We start from the raw sequence: 18565 nt of genomic DNA, 5'->3' as shown, positions 1-18565 counted from the left end.
AGCACCTCCCATTTGCCTACCTAAATGACATCAGCAAACTCTAAAATTTTGAGTGCCATTGACACGCAAGTTCGTCATGTCTTGGTGTAGTTTGGGTTTGGTATACCCATAACCCATACATATGGCCTCATAGGAAAACTACTCATACATCTAACCTTGTATGGACTTGTATATAGATAGATGCAAAAGCAAAGATAAGTTTATATCACAATTAACAAAGCCTCTCACAATTAACAAAGTTTCACTAGTGATTTTAGTTTTGAAAAACAATATTATTTTTTAGTACAAATCATGAAAACGATGTGTATTTAATGATTTTGGTTAAAAAGCCTAGCATATAAACCATATTGTGAACCAATTTAGGTAATTGATCTACTATTTCTTTAAGTCTGCATTTCAAAAGGAAGTCTTGTGAATAAGTATGGCCCTTCACTAGAAAATGAAATCTACATATTAATTTTCAAGAATGATATATGGTTTTTACTTGCAGTTGAATTAGACTATATACCATACAAGTGATTGTTTTTACTTGCGGTTGAATTAGACTATATACCATACAAGTGATTGATTATATAATCAATCACTTGTGGGTTATTTAGACTATATACCATTCAAAGATTAATTATATAATCACAACAAAAGGAGGAGTAGACTCAAAATCTAACATTTGAATAGATGAAAATAAGAGTTAACATGTGTTATGATCAACTTCATTTATTGGTAGGATCTAATTTACAATGTGATTGTCTCCTTTGATGTGAAACGCAACCCGTTACTTACTCTAATATCATTTTGATTGATTTTTTTAAATTCATGGGAAAGAGTCCCTTATCTTCGCAAAAAGGGATCACAAAGATGAGAATATTTTAACATTAAGCACTACTAAAATGTTAATGCAAAAGTGCAAAATATCCAAGGGCTAGAAATCTACTTGACATGAATAATTATCATTCATTTCCAAAACTTAATTCATTTATTTACCTCATTCATTCATTTATCTAGTAGATATGAATAATTATGTACTCACTTTACATTTCCAAAACTTTAATTCATTTATTCACCTCATAATCTAAAATGGAAAACAAGGAGATTTATTTCTTTTCTAAAGAAAGAGGAAAATTACAATAGGTGATTAGTGTGTTCATGAGCAGATTGCTCACCTTAGTCATTAGGTCCAAGAATATTGGTCTTTACTTTAAAAGAAAGGCTCAAGCCTTGCAAAAAGTCCCCTTTAAAAGAAAGGCTCCATATAATCCGTGCAAAAAGTGTAGTCAAAGTCCTCTTTGCCTTAATATGCAAGTTAGATTTACTCCAAACTGCTAACATGGAAATCTCAAATTTCATTGATGATGTGGTGCTAACATTTGCATGATAATAGGTAGCACCACATGCTCTCGTGAAATTTCCTCAAAGGTGATAGGCACTTGGTGTCACAAAGTCTTAACATTGTTTGAGGTTGATGCAACATAAGATGCAATCATAGGGTGGTTATGATAGCTATTTCATGTCTATGTTGGGAAAAAGTGACTGCAACTTACAAGCTCAAAATTGTCGACAAAACTCCTCTACATAAAACAAGCCCTATAAATTATTTACCTATACGTAATAGAAGAAGTGGGGCAAAAGCAGGTGGTTTGCGCATAAAGAAGTAGGTAAACTCTTTAGCTGCTTCATCTTTTTAATGTACTTAGACAATTAAGGTTTGCATGTATTAAGTGTTTTTTCTATATTTTTAGTGTAATAAGGTAGATTGAATTGACAAAAGCAATGGTTTCTTTCCCTCTTGCCATCAGCTAACTACACTACCATTTGTAATGGTTTCTTTTCCCCATGCCATTAGCTAACTATCACCATTTGCAATGAACTTTCAACCATAGCATCCACCAATGAAAAGCTGCAAATTCAACTATAGCATCCACCAATGAAAAGTTGCAGATTCCCACATCGTGCACAGATTGCATGGTGCTGCTGGTAATGGCTTATGGGAATTGGGAACATGTGGGTGGGATGGTCCATAATAATTGGGCATTGAACACATGAGTGGATGCTCAAAAGTATGAGGGGTATGTTTTTAATCCATGGGCCTTATCTATGATACCCTGACAATATCAACCATCTCCTCTTCTTGGGCATTATCGACCATTTGATTGTGTATTCTAGTGCTCACTACTTGGCCTAAGCGATACCTAGATACACTCATTGTTTAAAACTTGCTTGTGTCTTCCTGACCACCACTGTGCATTTGTGTACCCATTGCTAATCGATCATCTGCTCCCATCGCCCATGAGCCATTACGTCGGATTGCATTCAAGCGTGTGAAAAGGCTCTTAAACTCCTCACAAGCGTGTCACACGCTGGCTTTCATTTAATTTCGGGTAAAGTTTTGTAGATCCTTGTCCTTTTTCGGAAATTTGCAGGCCATCGGATCGAGCAGTCATCGACGGCTGCGATAACGCTCAGACTGTGGAAGGGGGGGAGGAGGAAAGAGGCCCTCCATGTGCACGGTTTCTATTTTGGCTCTGCTCTCCTGCGTATCTCTGATTCCCTCTTCTGTTGGGCCTGGCGTCTCGTTTTCTGATCTTTTCAAACCCTAATTGTGGCCATGGCAACCACGGGCACCACCAGTATGCAGGCAAAACTGGTATGCTTTCAGGCGATTCTGTATATATATATATATTCCGAAAATCCAGCGGAGAATTTATATGATTTTTTTAAAACATGATCTTTGCTCGGCTTCCCCCCCCCCCCCGGCTCCTTTCCCAAGCATTAGGGTTTCATACCATGTGATTATTTTAGTGTTTGCTTCGCTGCTGTTCTTTTTTCAATTTATTTTCCCGCTTTTTGATCAGGTACTTTTGGGCGATATGGGAGCTGGAAAATCCAGCCTTGTGCTCCGTTTTGTCAAAGGTCAATTTTATGATTATCAGGTATTCAAATGTGATATCTGTTTTGAGATCCTTCACAGCATAGTTCCTGGATTGAAAATGTTTTCTTTTGTAAATTTTGGCCAATTGAAATCCTAAAGTTGAAAAGCCAAATTCATGTGAAATGCAGGGGTTATGAGGACACACACACACACACACAGAGAGTGTGTGTGTCTCATAGACAGATACATACATGTATATGCACGTACATACTACATATACGTATGTACATACATGCATACAAGAAACTTGGATTAGATTAGTTTTTCTCACCTCATTCAACAGTTTCCTGAGACAACATTTGGGATCACAGGAGTCTACAATAGGAGCAGCGTTTTTCTCCCAAACATTGGCTGTTAATGACACCACCGTAAAGTTTGAAATATGGGACACGGCCGGACAGGAAAGATATCACAGTTTGGCCCCCATGTACTATCGCGGAGCTGCTGCGGCAATCATTGTTTATGACATCACCAACAATGTAAGTCTTTCAAGAAGCTAGTTTTTGGCCCATTTCATACATAGATGCTGTCTTGTCATATATCCAGCTTTTCTGCACCCCCCCCCCCACCCCTCTGCCATGGCCCAAAATGCGAGGCCTAAGGCCGGAAGCCCCAGTTCTTAGGCATGCTTCGCGTAGTGGACTTAGATCTATCTGCTTTATTCTCTTACCTTGTGCTTTTACACTTGGCTTTGCCCTGCAGGCCCTCACCTTGTGAAGCCTTCTGTTGGTATAGATGATGCCAGTGTTGCTCTGGGTTGTCATCTAGAGGCGACCTAGTAATCTGATTGTTAAATAACCTTCTAAATTTTTTGTGCAGGATTCCTTCTCTCGTGCAAAGAAGTGGGTACAAGAGCTACAGAGGCAAGGTATTTCCTTGTATATCTTGTTAGAATAACTCGAGCCACTTTGCCCTAGAGAAGCCTATTACATAAGAATCCCCTTTATAGAGTGTCAATAAGGCTTCTTTGTTATCCAATCGCTTCAAAAGTTTATCCAATTCCTCACAAAAGGATCGTTGTTGGCTGTCAAGAGTCTTATGAAATATAGCAATCATCTGTCCAAAAAGCTTGTTTGGATCATAACCCAACAAAGCTAACTTGTCCATGATATGGAAGTTATCAAACCCGGTTTCCACCAAGATCTTTTCTTTTCTAAGAGTTGTTGACAAGCTTGCTCTGCTAGAAAGGCTGAGCTTTGATACCAATGAAACCAATCGAGTCCAATGAAAGCAAACTCCAGATCACTCGGGCCGCAAATAGATAGCACAATACCAACATCAAACTTTGAGACGCAAAGGAAGAACGATAAACAACACCAAAAACACAGCACTGAGCCGGAACAACCGGCCCTCCCCATAGGAAATTCTTTATTCCAAAGAATAAACTGTTACAACAGACCAAGGTGCTGTGGTGCAATCTCGCACCGGATTTTCCACAAAGCTTCCTTAGCAAACAGTTGCTCAAGGATCTAGGTACAAACAGCACCACAAATCAGCCTCGAAACAGCCCCAAAAATAGTGGCCAGCTCCGGAAGAAGAGAGAGAGAGAGAGAGCTGTCCTGCTGTATGACCAGCGGTCAGGAGAGAGAAGGCTGCTGTCTTGCTGTACGACCAACGTTCAGGAGAGAGAAACAGGCTGCTGCCCTGCTGTACGAACAGCGCATCAGGAGAGTGAACACCTAGACGGCTGCTGCTGTACTGTACGGCCAGCACTGTCAGAGAGAACACGCCAGGCGACTACTGCTATACTGTACACTGTACAGCCAGCACTGTAGGAGAGAACGCCAGGCGACTGCCGCCCTGCTGTTCGGCCAGCACTCAGAAGGGAACAAGAACTCGCTACTTCCCTGCTGTATGGCCAGCGCTCAGGAGAGGAAGAGAACAGGCTGTTGCTGTACGGCCAGCGCTCAGAGGAAACAAGAGCTCGTTGCTGCCCTGCTGTACAGCCAGCGCTCGATGAAACTCGCGGCGGGTGCCAGGGGGACCAGGGCCTTTGACACACTTGTTGAACCATCAATGCATATTAAAACATTTAAACATGGCCCAAGCCTTAACACATATCCATCATCACTTTGCTTAAAGCATAAAAGCTAGACAAAACATCCACAAATGTTGAAAATGGAGCTTGCACATGTGACACCGCATAGAGGCCGGCATGCCCCCCCCCCCCCCCCTCCCCCCCCCTTGGAGTATTTTATTACCCAAGGAGAATAATATCATGTACAAGCTTTGAGGGCCTTACTCTCCCCACGGGAGATGCCGGATTATCCATATACAAATGCCATAACACAGCCCAACACGAGGCTACCAAGCCGGAACAGAGGCTGTAGAAATGGTGAACCAACAATATAGTCCATATACCTCCGTGCGGTACTGATTTTTCCACAAAAACCATGGGTCTTCATGCAATAGAGTTGGTATAGCAAGTATAACTCTCCATTTAGCCAGTACAAGTACAATGGCTAGTACAGCCGGCACAATGGTTGGTACAGTTGGCACAGTGGTTGGTATAGTAAGTACGGTGGTTGGTTGTTGGTACAATAGGTACAATGGCTAGTACAGTTGGTATAGTGGTTGGTACTAGCAGGTATAGCAAGTACAAGGATTGGTACAGCCAGTACAGTGGTTGGTACAGCAGGTACAACAAGTACAATGGCTAGAAATCATAATAAATGATTAAATACCCTTGCCTTCAGTATTTCTTCGCGATGGAAGCCTCCAAAACAGTCCCCAACAGCTGGTATTCTTCATGGGCAGCCTTCAAGAGAGAGAGAAAGAGGGTAGCCATCATTCGGGCAACTTGTAACGGTGGTAGAGGCTAGTGTGTAGCAAGAGAGCCTCCATTAATGAAGAGAGAGGGCTCCAATTTATAGATTTGGGCCTCCCATGAGCTAAAATGGCAAGAGAAGGCTACAATGACAAGTGGAGAGCCACACAATAGCTGAAGTGATAAGTGTGAGGCCACTTGTCTCACTTTGGTCCACTTTCTTGCCACATGTCCGAATCTAAGAGATGGGTCCTTCCATAAACTTTCTCTCTAAAAATATCCCAAGTGGTAGACATTTTGTCATAGGCACTTTGCCAACTCTTGGTATTTGCTCAATTCGAGATGTAATGACGCGAACAGAATTTCCATCGGAGTCGCGGGCCAAAAATAGCAACTCTCCTAAATTTTAGGAGTGTGGTCCTTTGTATTCCAGGATAATCCCCCATTCCCAAAGCTTGTACTTTCCAAATATTTAGACATCCTTAAGTCCACTTGACCCCTTTCATACTGGGAAATGTCTAGGTTGGTGACAACTCAGGAGGGGAAGAGAACACTGTTGTTGTTGTAGAGTGAGTCGCTTAGGAGAGAAAGAGAGAGAAGACGTTTTTTTTTCAACTGTTGCTCCCCACCTGTCCGTCGTGCAGATCCTTCCTCCTACTTTTCAAGGAGTTGACCAGCCTCTAGATTTTACTGTGCTTTTTCCTTTTTGAGCCAAAAGTGGTTGAGTTGCCAAAAATATCCAGTTTTTTGCTTTTCCTAGCTTGTTGGTCAAGTTTACTGTAGGCGCCTCCTTTTGGTCCACATGCATGGCCAGGAGGTGGTAAGTCCCGCCACACTTTAATGATGTGTGAACTTGTCGACTTTGTAAACCCCTAAAAATCACACCAACAAATAAATCCATATTCTGTTGCCATCTTTCAAGCCAATATATGCTAGTGAATGCTCTAGCTTTCTTCTATGGGAAAAATTCCCGCTTACACCTTGGCTCCATTCAGTGTGTGAAACACCGATCAAGAGTGGTGAAGGGACCAAATAGTGACACGCTTACTTGTGAACCGTGTGAATGCCCTGAATGCTTGTGTTTTGTGGCGTGTGAACAGGTGGTAAGTGCACTCTAAACCTTTGTTTTAATCTATTAAAAATGATGTGTAATGCTTATAACCTTTACTTTGCAAGTTTTCTCTTGTTAAAAAATGTGTGATGAACACTTTATTGAAGTGCCTGGGCCCCAATCTTGTGGGCACCCTATTGGCTAAGCTATGGGGGCTGGATACCCCATAAGTGAGGGGTGACCACCCATGTGGCAAAGGGTAGGTGTGGGCACCAAAAATCCCATGCATGACGACGATTGCTCTCCATGCAGGCTTAATCGTCATTTGTCTTGCACACAAGGTCACACAGGGGCTACACTCATCCAATTGCAATTCCGACTGCATATGTGTGATCCTCATTTGAAGGGAGCCCCCCTGCATGTGTTGGTTGTTGTCCATTCCATTGCTGCCCAATTGAAACACCTGTACGGGCGCCACGTAATCAAGCGGCCTACGTTATGTTGTATTGCCAACTCTTGGGATTCCCTTGTGGATAGGCGACTGACTGTTCTTGGAGATCGCTCTTGGCTGTTTTTTGCTGTTTTGGAGCTGTTCTGAGCCTTCTAGGGAAAGTTTGGTATGCCAGAAGGTCAAGTTTGACAGGTATAAAACACTAGGTTTATTACAGCCATTACTTGTTCCCCATGAATACTCTCCCATGGACTTCATCATGGATTTGCCTAGATTTGTTCATGGAAATGATGGTATTTGGTTAGTGATTGACATGTTTAGCAAACAGCCACACTTCATTCTTGTGAGGAACCAGAGGATATGGCTAAATTGTTTTGGCACAATTTTTCAAACACCATGGTATGCCCAAATTGAGTGGGGGGGATAGAGATCCCAGGACCACAAGCCTATTTTGGAGGGCGTTGCTTGATAACATGGGTTCAAAGCTGAATTTTTCTTCAGCTTATCATCCGTAGACCGATGGACAAAGTGAAATAGCAGATTTAGCCGTCCTTGATTTACTTAAATGTTATGTATCGGAATAGAAATCCGATTGGGAGAAGTATTTGCCACTGGTTGAGTTTTCTTACAATAACTTAGTGCATTCTTCCACAGGTAAAGCACCTTTTGAGATCATTTATGGGAAGGTGGTATTGCCACCTATCTTAAGGACCAAAGATGAGATCTTTGCAGCAAATGAGTATGTCAGGGATTTGGATACTACATTTGCATAGGTGCGGACAGCCATTGAAAAGTCTAAGCCAAGCATAAAAAGGCAGCATATAAGCATAGAAGGCGTGTGGACTTTGAGGAGGGTGATTGGATTTTGCGTAAGTTTGAAAAAGAAGTCTTAGGAAGAGGCCATGTAAAGAAGGGTGGTATCCAAAAGTTTCCAATAGGTTTTATGGACCCTTTCAGATCTTGCAAAAGATCAACGATGTGGTCTTTCAACTTGTTTTACCTGATCACTTGAAGATACATAATCTTTTTCATGCCAGCTTGTTGAGGCTTTATGTAGGGCCACCTCCTATGGAGCCAGTTTTGGAGGGTCCGCCAAAGGTGGATGAATTGGAGAAGGTACTACAACCCGAGCAAATAGTAAAGAACGGAAAGTTGTTGGAGGCAAGCTAGTGCGTCGGTATCATGTGAAATCCAAAAACTGCTCAGCTATGGATGCTAAGTGGTTTGATGAGGCATTTTCATGATTATCCAGATCTTTTGAAGGCCTATCTTGAAGCTTTTCAGTTGTGGACAACTACTTAGAAGCCGGTGGGGATGTCACCAGTTCCTAATTTTGTGGGCTTCTGTTCTTACTCCTATGCATGTGTATGGGTCTTGTGAGGAGGAACTCTCACTTGGAGGCTAGGACATGACATGAGTTTTACACATGTGAATGAATGGATCCCCAGGAAGAAATCTTGTGTGAGTCCAAGGACATGGCAAAACGTACCTTTTTGGCATGTATATAGAGGCTAGCTATCCCTGGTGTTGGAGTCTATTTTTGTACATGACGTACCTATAAGGAACTCTGGGGTTTGTATATAATTTTTGAGATACAAATATAGTAGATGGGTGATTCTTCGAGTACATGATGCATTCATGTACATGTATGAACTTTAATCTTTATTTGTCTCACTTGTATTATTGTGTGGACAATGCTTGGGTTTACTGCCTGTGTTTTGTCCATAGGGTCAGGGATGCCCGGGCACCGGTTTGTGCACACTTGTTTAGGACTAACAGGTGGCGGCATGGATTTTGCAGGTGGTGAGTATGTTTTAATCTATTTTATTACTTTGATACTTGTTACTAAGCTTCATGAGTGCAAGTGTTACTGCCTGTGTTTTGTCCATAGGGTCAGGGATGCCCGGGCACCGGTTTGTGCACACTTGTTTAGGACTAACAGGTGGCGGCATGGATTTTGCAGGTGGTGAGTATGTTTTAATCTATTTTATTACTTTGATACTTGTTACTAAGCTTCATGAGTGCAAGTGGCCGAACAACCTTATTAGAAGTCTTTCACATGGGCATGGACTTTAATTAAAACATGTGGACAAGCAAAACTGGGCACTGGACAGATGTGGGGACTCATTAAAAGAGGGCGCCTTGTTTTGTATAAGAAAAAACACACATGGTACTATATATGGCAGAGCTCCTAAAAACAGAGGCGGCGCAGCTTTTCAAGTCAAATTCGAAGGTGCGCTGGTAAGAAGGGGTAGGAAGAGAGCTGGGTGTGCATGCTTGGGGGCTGGTGGACACTTTGTCGTCTGCATGCTACTAAGAAGGGACAGGAAGAGAACTGGGCGACTATTCGTGTGCATGCTTGGGGGCTGGTGGACACTTTGTCTGCATGTTGACTTTGGACTCGACTCATGCTCTACTGCTTCACTCAGGGGGGAAGGAGAAGATCACTGCTCCACTTTCTGCTATAAACCCTAAAACCCTAAAACCGTTGCCTCCGCTCGGTCATTTGCTACCTACTCCCTTCCTCGTCATTAGGGGTAGGGTGCGGGGGCTTTGTCATGCCAGAGGGAGGGCGCTGAGTCTGCTTTCTCTGTTTTGCGGGGGGGGGGTGCTAGACCGACGTGTGGAGCTCGCCTAGACTGGTGATGAGGGCAAGCATTGGTGAAGTGACCCACCCGACGACAAATGAAATATTGGCCATGAAGGCCTGAGTACAAGGATGGGGTCCGCTTGGATGCATCGAAAAGAGATGACATGCGGTATCGTCTTCGGAGAGGAAACGCTGACGCGCAGTGAAGGAACCCCAGCCACTGGCGTTAGCATCGAGGCGGCTATCTTCAGGGATTCCAGTGCTTGCTCTATCGTTATCCCAATGACGGGGAGAAGTGGAAGGTACTTCTTCTTGGTAGACTGTGACCGAGAATCAAGATGCTTCAACAAGAGGATCAGAGGTGTTGGTACAAGGTTGAGCTATGGTGGCTTAAAGGGGAACATGGCTATGGCATTGCATGGATATAGAAAGAGAGTTTGAGAGAGAAATACTATACTCAAGAGAGAGAGTGGATAACGTGACTGAGTGATGTGATTGCTGCTATGAAAGTACAAGTCATGGTCATCGTGAAACGCATTTCAGGTAGCTTGAAACGTGAAACCTTTGAAACGCATGAAATGTTTCAACGTTTCAGTGAAACGTCCACTGAAACCTTCAAAGTGAAACATCTAAATTTTCGGAACTTTGAGATTTGAAGTTTAAATATTAATAGTAGAGATGTGTTTTATACTTATGTTATCTCTTGTGGTAATGTATTATGTGAGTAATTTTGAGATTTTTATACTAACAAATAGTAGACCTAGCATCTATCTCTCTTGACTTTATATATATATATAGGCATTTTGGTCTGGCGTTTCAGTTGGTGCCTGTCTCACAGAGTGAAACGTTTCGGGTTGAAACTCCACGTTTCGGGGTGAAACGTTTCGGACTTGAAACGTTTCATGGTGACGTTGGTATAAGTACCTTTATAGTTTATAGAGGTTGTCTCCTGACATCACTGCTTATGTCACTTACACACAAATAGCGAGATATTATTGTAACCTCTCTAAGAGGTGGTTCACGCACACATACATTAATACATAAGTGACCCTCTAAGAGGTGGTTCACATGCACATGTAAGACCTTGATTCCCAACAATCCCCCCCTCTAGGGATTACCTCATACTGTGTCGAGGATAATTTAGGCTCATGGTTTCTCATGCTAGTTTTCCTGGTACTTTGTACACCCACTTTGTTCCAATTACATGCTTGCCTTTAGGCAAGTTTGATGCCCTTTTGAAGCATATAATCCATGAATGCATTTGACATGTATTCTCCACCTCTATCTGAGCGGAGTGTTTGGACTTTTACATCCACACATATTTTCAGCCATTGCTACAAAGTGTCGAAAGCATGTAAACACATCTGCTTTCGCTTTCAAGGGGTAAGCCCAAGCAAACCTGGAGTAGTCATCAATGAATGTGACAAAGTAAAGATGCCCCCCTGTGGATGGTGTCCGCATTGGACCACATACATCACTATGTATGAGTTGTAATTTACTTTCAGCTCTAATAGCTCCATCTTTGGGGAATGGTTTTCGTTGCATCTTTCCCAAAATACACCCCTCACATACATGTCTTGGTGGAGACTGGAGAGGCGGCATATTATCAACCATATGATACTTCTGCAAAAGCATCAAACTCTGAAAATTTACATGTCCAAAACGAGCATGCCATAGCTTTGCATCATGCATAGCAGGAGTGTGGGCAGCCACTGTATTTGCATCATAAGTACGCTTGTCATAGCTGTCCAACTTATACAAGCCTTTGTATCGTGTTCCAGAAGTGACTATTTCATAACCCTTTGATGGGTCTTTTACCAAACACTTTCCATCTTCAAATTCAACCTTTAAACCTTGGTCGTTTATGGCTGAGACGGAGAGCAGATTTTTCTTTATCCCTGGAACATACAATACATTTTTCATACATATATTGGCACCATTGGTTGCAATAAGTATGACATTACCAATTCCCTTTACTGTGGTATGATCTGCACATGATACAGTGCGGCCATTTGAAGCATAAACCAAGTGCTGAAATACATCTTTGCATGAAGTGATGTGGCTCGAAGCACCACTATCAAAATACCGTGATGCATTCTGTCTGTCAGATGCAATGCAAGACATATCAGTGTCTGAAGCACTTGGTGTGTCACTAGTGCATGTGACCAAAAAAGTGTACTCTTCCTGGATTACATTAGCTGATTGCTGTGCTTTGTCATCAGAAGAGTCTGCTACTGCATTGCCTGCTTCTTTCCTTTTCTCTTTTGCAATCCGCTTCCTACATTCACTGATGTAGTGTCCAGGCTTATGGCAGTAGTGACATTTGCCCTTCTTTTTGGGCTTGTTTGCATTCCCTTTGTCAGACTTTTCACCACCAGAAGAGGGCTGTCCATGACCAGCCTTGCTAGACTGTTGTCCCCCATGCCTAAAGCTCTTTGCTTTACCCTTATCCTTGGCTGTAAATGCCTTTTCTCCACCACGGTTGCTCGCTAAGTTTGCTCTTGTTTGCTCTTCTTGCAAGAGTAAACCCACGAGCTCTTCAAAAGTGACGGGATCACCACCTCCTCTCATTGAGAGGTTGAGAGAGGTGTGAAAGCCCAAGTAGGAAGGCGGTAAAGAATGAAGAGTGTTGGTGACCATCTGTCTGTCTGGGTTAACCTCATCAATGTTGAGCAATGGTTCCTGCAAATCTTTCACTTTGGTGAGATGATCTGCCATGGATTCACCCTCATCCATAGAAAAAGAAGATCCAATTGCCTCTTCAAGTAGGCAACGCTTGCCTTGTTGCGTACCTGATACATTGCTTCCAATGTGTCCCATGCAAGCTTCGATGTCTTGCAAGAACGAACGTGCGGAATAATAGTCCTTTTCACTGAAAGGGCTATCAATGACATGGCCTGTGCATCTCTATAGTCCCATCTCTTCTGCGCGTGTGGGAGCAGGTTCTACATCAGGAGCTCTTTGAGCACCTCCCCTTTGAGGCGTGGCTGGCTGTATGGTAAGTGGGCGTGTGTCATCACCACACACGATGCCCCAAAGCCCTTTGGCTACCAGCAAATTACGGATCATGAAACTCCAGAGGGAGTAGTTAGATCCATCCAGCTTGTCCTCCTAGGTGAGCACACCAAATACATCTGTAGCATTCTGTGCCATGTCAACAAAATATATCTGCAAGCAAACCAAGCACCAATGTGCACTGCCGGGCAACCAAATGTCCTGTGCAAATGTATGCCTGCAAACCAAAGCAAGTGTAAACTTGCACCAAATAGTCCAATTACACACAATGTGTATACATACGCGACAAATCGCAGCTGTAATGCCCAATTACATACTCCAATCTGAAAATCCCCAATTTTTATGCACTCCAATCGCTTCAATGTGCATCTAATTGGCCAATTTTCACGAAAGCCCCAAATTTTTGCAAATGAAAGAGGTTCAATTTGCTGATTTTGACCTCAATTTTGAAAACCCCCAAATTGCAATTTTCAATTTTGCCTCAAATAGAGAAATCCCCCAAATTGCACCTGCAACTTTCCTTTGAATCTGCTTTGCACAGAAGTGTCTACAAAATCTGCATATGACATGCACTGGAATGGCTGCAAAATCTGTATTTGTATTTGGAAGAAAATGTTCAGGAAGAATACCTTTGGGGGCAGCACGTGTGAAGCAGGTGCTAGGCGGGAGCACCACAGGCGAAGAGAGCTGATGGTGGGAGATGGCGGAGCTGTGCAGAGCTGCAGGTGTCGAGGAGGTTTGCAAAGCTGCAGAGACGGGTGCATGTACAGCCAGGTGGAGGCGTGCAGAGCTGCAGGTGTCGAACCAGCCAGAGGCGGAGGCGGAGGGCGAGTGCAACGCACGACCCGGCGGCGGCCTTGGGCTAGCACGGAGGGCGCAGGACGGCGGCGGCGGCTGTAGACGTCCGGAAGGGACCAGCCACAGGCGCGTTGGGCGTCGTCGACTCCAGTCGGCCAGAACGGAACGTCGAAGGCGGGTGCAACGGAGCGGAGAGGGCGGCCGGAGGAGGACACCGTCAAACGAAGAGTCGACGGCCGGAATGTAGCGCTGACGTATGGTCGGCGGCCGGAACGGGGAGCGGGTGCTTGGCTGGGCGGCGGCGGAGCCAAGGGCACTAACGCCGCCGGCTGGACAAGGCTTTAGTGCACGCGAGCTGGGCGTTGGTGGTGGGCTCCCCACTAGTGCCGCCCGTTTCTGGTGGCCGGACGGTGGAGCAGCGACGGAACCCGACGGACGGAGGCAGACAGTCTAACGACGGAAAAACGTAGGCGACGGAAATTCAGTCTGTCGACGGAAATTCGCAGGTTTTCTTCCAGCAGTAGAATTTCAGGGCCAGCTCCGAGCTCCCAGCTCTGATACCAATTGTTGGGTGTTGGACTCACACACTCACACACACAAACCTGCACATTAGGGTTAGGTGCAAGGTAGAGAAGCTCACACACAGAAAATGAGAGAGAGAGAGAGAGAGAGAGAGAGAGAGAGAGAGAGAGAGAGAGAGAGAGAGAGAGAGAGAGAGAGAGAGCCAAAAGTGTGGTATCCACAAAATGCAAGTCAACCTTGCATGTGTGCCACATCCATATAGTATAGAAGTACAAAATATTATATGTTAGTGTCCTTTCACACTTGATGTCCAAGGGGAAAAACCACATGGGAAAAAGTGACCTTGGTTAAGCCCTGCTCACACATAGCACTACCATAAGTGAGCATATGCCTACAATACTTAAGTACGCGCACGCGAGAGAGAGAGAGAGAGAGAGAGAGAGAGAGAGAGGGAGAGAGCGTCTACTAAAGACCCAATGGGCCTATGAGACCAAAGTGATACAATAATGTCCATGGCATATCTCATCATGGAAGGAAAATAAAACAGAAACAAAACATAAACATAGCTATGTCACTGGGCTGATACAAAACTATTCATCGAAACTCATCATGGAATACGAAGAACATAGAAACATGAGAGCAGCATCAGCTCCGAGTAGATGGTATACCACTCTCCAAAATATCAAGCATGGGGCTAATGAAATACCCAAAGAGAGAGAGATGTTATTTACAACTATGAAATACCCCAAGGGTACATGAGACCTAAAGTAGTACATGTGATCTATGTAAAAATAATGCCATCCTAGTTGAAAATAGTGTTTTATGATGCCTTACAAGAATTAAAGGCAGGCATAATGAGAACCCTCGTCTTGTCTGTCTCATGATTGTTGGGTAATAAGTTTGTCAATTACTATTTTAATGTGAATTTTTGGACATCATCAACAAGCTCGAAGGACAAAAATCATGCCTTTTGATTTGAATTGACCTTAACCTAAGTTCACTTTGGATCTTTAAAATTAATTGAAAGCAAAGCAACATCATTGAAATGGTCTCAGATGCGGTGCAATGTGCTACCCAAGCCTTAGCCTGTTTTGCTTGTATATTTGCAGGAAATGCGAACCTTGTGATGGCTCTTGCAGGGAATAAGTCTGACTTAGCCTCTAAGAGGAAAGTTGAGTCAGAGGTACCTTGTATTATCTAACTTTGCTCTCTTGATTCCAGGCATGTATGTGTCTAGGCTTCCGTCAATGCCCTTTAAATAACTTTCCTTTTAAAATTTTAGGAAGCTCAAAAGTATGCTGATGAGAATGGGTTGTTCTTCATGGAGACCTCAGCCAAGAGTGCACAGAATGTAAATGAGCTGTTCTATGAAATCGGTACGCAAATCTTACCTGTTTTTGTAAACTGTCTGCACAAAGATATCTTTGTGCGCTGTTAGGGGCTTTGTAGACTCTGGGTGCTTGAGATAAACGGATATTCTCCCCCACCCATTGCTCATGGATAGAAATCTCCCGTCCAAACCTTGCCTTGTCTGATGGTTGGGCAGGAGATAGTGCAAGTCCCTTAATATAAAATCAGGCTTTGGTAGTTTGTTCTCAATATTACATTAAGTATGTGTGAAGTCGTGTACCATGCAACTTAAGGTGGCCTGTGCTTCTTTTTGCAATTTCTGTCTGTCAAATGGTCTACTCTACTAGTTAGAAAAAAAGACACTACTTACAATGTCCACACACCGTTTCTACTTTCTATGAAGGGTATGCCATAATAAATTTGCATGCATGCACGCATGCTTGTGGTATGAAGATTGAGCAAGCAGGTTGGTCACAAAAGGCTTTACTTTTCTGTTTGCTTTTGCAGCAAGGAAGCTGCCAAAAGCACAACCCGTGCCTCCTCCTAGTGGAATGTTGCTCAGTGACAGGCCATCTGAGAGAATAACAAAGAGTTCTTGCTGCTCATAAAGTTGCGAAGTGATGCTGGCAGGTTTGGGCTTCTTTCCTGTATAATTATTGTGCAGACATCCTCTTCTCGACACCTCAATATTAAAATCAATGAAATGCTTGTGGTAAGTGTCCTCTTAAGAGGGAAGGAATAAACTACAGCTTGCCCCCTTTGTAAGGGTTGCCTTGTCGATTGTCGATTTTGGAAATGATGGTATTGTTTTGCAGAATAAAGAACCTGCAGGTTGAATCTGTCTTGTACTAGATTTTCTTTTTAATTGTAAAAACATTATAATTTAATGTAAATGCTATGTGGACTCTTGTACAGTAATGGTAGCAAATTAATGGTTGGCTCTCTTTACGGAGTCGGGAATTGAACCTGCGACCTTAAGACTATTAGTGGGGGTTGATACCTAAAGTGGGGGTTGATACCTAAAGTGGGGGTTGATACCTAAAGTATGCTACTTGAGCAATTAGTGACGATAGGAGCTTGAGCAATTAGTGACGGTAGGAGCTTGTGCAATATAGACACTCTTTAATTTACTTACTGTGTGTGTGTGTGAGAGAGAGAGAGAGAGAGAGATTATTATACGTTAGTGACGATAGGAGCTTGAGCAATTAGTGACGGTAGGAGCTTGTGCAATATAGACACTCTTTAATTTACTTACTGTGTGTGTGTGAGAGAGAGAGAGAGAGAGATTATTATACGTTACTTGAGTAATTAGCGATGGTAGGAGCTTTAGCAATATAGATAGTCTCTTTAATTTACTTACTTTGTGTGTGTGTGTGTGTGTGTGTGTGTGTGTGTGTGTTTGGGGGGGGGGGGGGGGGGAGAGGGGGTACAATTAAGGGCATGTTTCTTCGTGCACTTAGAAAGGTTAACTTTAGTGCTTTTTTAGAGAATGTATTTTAAATGTGTATTATGTAGTCTGTCTTGATTAAATGTGTATTATGTAGTCTGTCTTGATGAAACTTCATGGTGCTTTAGCTTCAAATACTTGTGTTCTTCAGGATCAAACATGGTCAATTTCTAGGCCATTTTTAGATGCATTCATATTGGGAAAAGTTTTCGAAACAAAGCTCAAGTATTGAGGTATTGTGTTGATCCCCATGAAGTCCCCTTGATTATGGAAGATGCGGTGGTCGTCATTTTCTAGGACATATGACAACTAAGGGGATTTTGCAAATCAACTTGTGGGGGCCCTCTCTCTTCTCCGATTGTAAGAGCCATGCCCTCCATTGTGATGTATGTAAAGAGTCGGCTCCAAACCTACAAACCACAACTTCCGGCCTTTTCACATCTCCACCCGTTTGGGACCCTTCGAGTGATGGGGCATTGATTCGTAAGGCCAATTACCCCAAAGGTACATTGGAGTGGGTGGGAGTACATTTTGGTTGCCACCAAATGGGCTGATGCCAAGGCCTTTCTCAGATACTGTAGCCAAGTTCCTCTATGAGACATCCTCGGTCGCTTTCGCTACCCCCTGAAAATAGTAGTGATCAGGGTAAGCATTTTGTCAATAGGCTATTGATGACATACTGGTATCAGATCTTCCATCACAAGCTGTATAACCCACAGGCCAATGGTCAGTTGGAAGTCTAACAAGATCCTCAGCAAGCTTCTCTTTTGCATGGGCAATGAACACTCCAACAAGTGGAACGAGGCATTGTTGGGTGTGTTCTGGACTGACAAATAGCATAGAAGGCCACTACCCATTTCACCCCGTTTCAATTGGCCTTTGGGTTTGGAGGCCGTCATGCAGTTTGAGTTTAATGCAAGTTTGTAGGTTTAGGAAGGGTTTGGTGAGGCTTACTTTGCATTGGAGGTCTTTGAAGAAGTCTGGCATCTCACTTATTTTTATACAGAGGTGGAATATCATTGAATGTTGCTATAATTCCAAATATTTGAAGAAGGCACATAAGTTGGTGTAGTAGGGGCCATTTAAGGTAGTAATAATAATCTGAGTGCAGTATAATTTATATATTAATGGTAAGCCTCTCCCATTGATCAATGGGTTGTGAGTAAAGAAGTACACACCACCTCACTCGGCGAGCTTGCAACCACCATGCGATCGCTCAATCCCTCCCTACTCTTGTGCGTTTTCTTTTTTTAATTTAAAAAATTGTTCTCTTTAGTTGGGTGTCCCCCATTTCCCATCTTCCCCCCTCTCCCCGTGGTCTCCTTAAAATTTCCAAGCCTCCCCCCAACCCCAAAGCCCCCTATTGACCAACCGCCCCAACCTTATAACCATGATTCCCTCTCCCTGACACTCTTGATCTCTTTGCAATCCCCTTCTAACCTTTTGATGTGGTTGGTCAAGAGGTTTTGACCAAGAATCTCTGGAGTCCATGTAAAAAAGGCTAATGTTGTAAAGTCTTAATTTGATGTCCAGCCGAGTGAATCCAGTGACTATATATACAAGCAACTTTCTCTTTTGTATCTATATCTCCTTATGCATAATAGTAGAAGTGATTCTCATGTGTGTTTATGCTTGAGGAAGCCTTGAT

General features: G+C 43.2%; 1 protein-coding gene and 1 long non-coding RNA gene across 3 annotated transcripts; one reads left to right on the top strand and one right to left on the bottom strand.

Annotated features, from left to right (window-relative positions):
- Positions 1 to 2383: 2383 nt before the first annotated feature.
- LOC147626819 (ras-related protein RABF2b-like) lies at positions 2384 to 16363 on the top strand. Of its 2 annotated transcripts, XM_086815360.1 has the most exons (7): positions 2391 to 2641; positions 2850 to 2927; positions 3238 to 3405; positions 3746 to 3794; positions 15230 to 15303; positions 15403 to 15496; positions 15978 to 16363. In XM_086815360.1, the coding sequence occupies exons 1-7, from the start codon at positions 2603 to 2605 to the stop codon at positions 16076 to 16078; spliced, it is 603 nt and encodes a 200-aa protein (XP_086671486.1). In that variant the 5' UTR covers positions 2391 to 2602; the 3' UTR covers positions 16079 to 16363. The 2 variants fall into 2 exon arrangements, with proteins under 2 accessions (XP_086671487.1, XP_086671486.1); XM_086815361.1 differs by lacking the exon at positions 15403 to 15496 and having other exon boundaries at positions 2384 to 2641.
- On the bottom strand, positions 15978 to 16619 carry LOC147626818 (uncharacterized). Its single transcript, XR_015268420.1, has 2 exons — positions 16509 to 16619; positions 15978 to 16470 (listed from the first exon to the last, which is right to left on the bottom strand). It is a non-coding gene; the product is annotated as an uncharacterized LOC147626818 (long non-coding RNA).
- Between the last annotated feature and the right edge of the window lie 1946 nt (positions 16620 to 18565).

The sequence above is a fragment of the Cibotium barometz genome, chromosome 21 (assembly GCF_041138505.1).
Source record: "Cibotium barometz isolate CiBa-2024 chromosome 21, ASM4113850v1, whole genome shotgun sequence".
NCBI classification, from domain to species: Eukaryota; Viridiplantae; Streptophyta; class Polypodiopsida; order Cyatheales; family Cibotiaceae; genus Cibotium; species Cibotium barometz.
Note: the sequence above shows the minus strand (reverse complement) of the source record. Positions and strands in the feature narration are given on the sequence as shown.

Excerpts from the sequence above, each read along its gene's own strand:
- LOC147626819 (XM_086815360.1), top strand. The coding sequence starts at position 2,603 with ATGGCAACCACGGGCACCACCAGTATGCAGGCAAAACTG. Across the intron at positions 2,928-3,237 it reads GTCAATTTTATGATTATCAG|GAGTCTACAATAGGAGCAGC; the intron begins GTATTCAAATGT and ends TTGGGATCACAG. Across the intron at positions 15,497-15,977 it reads TGAGCTGTTCTATGAAATCG|CAAGGAAGCTGCCAAAAGCA; the intron begins GTACGCAAATCT and ends TTGCTTTTGCAG.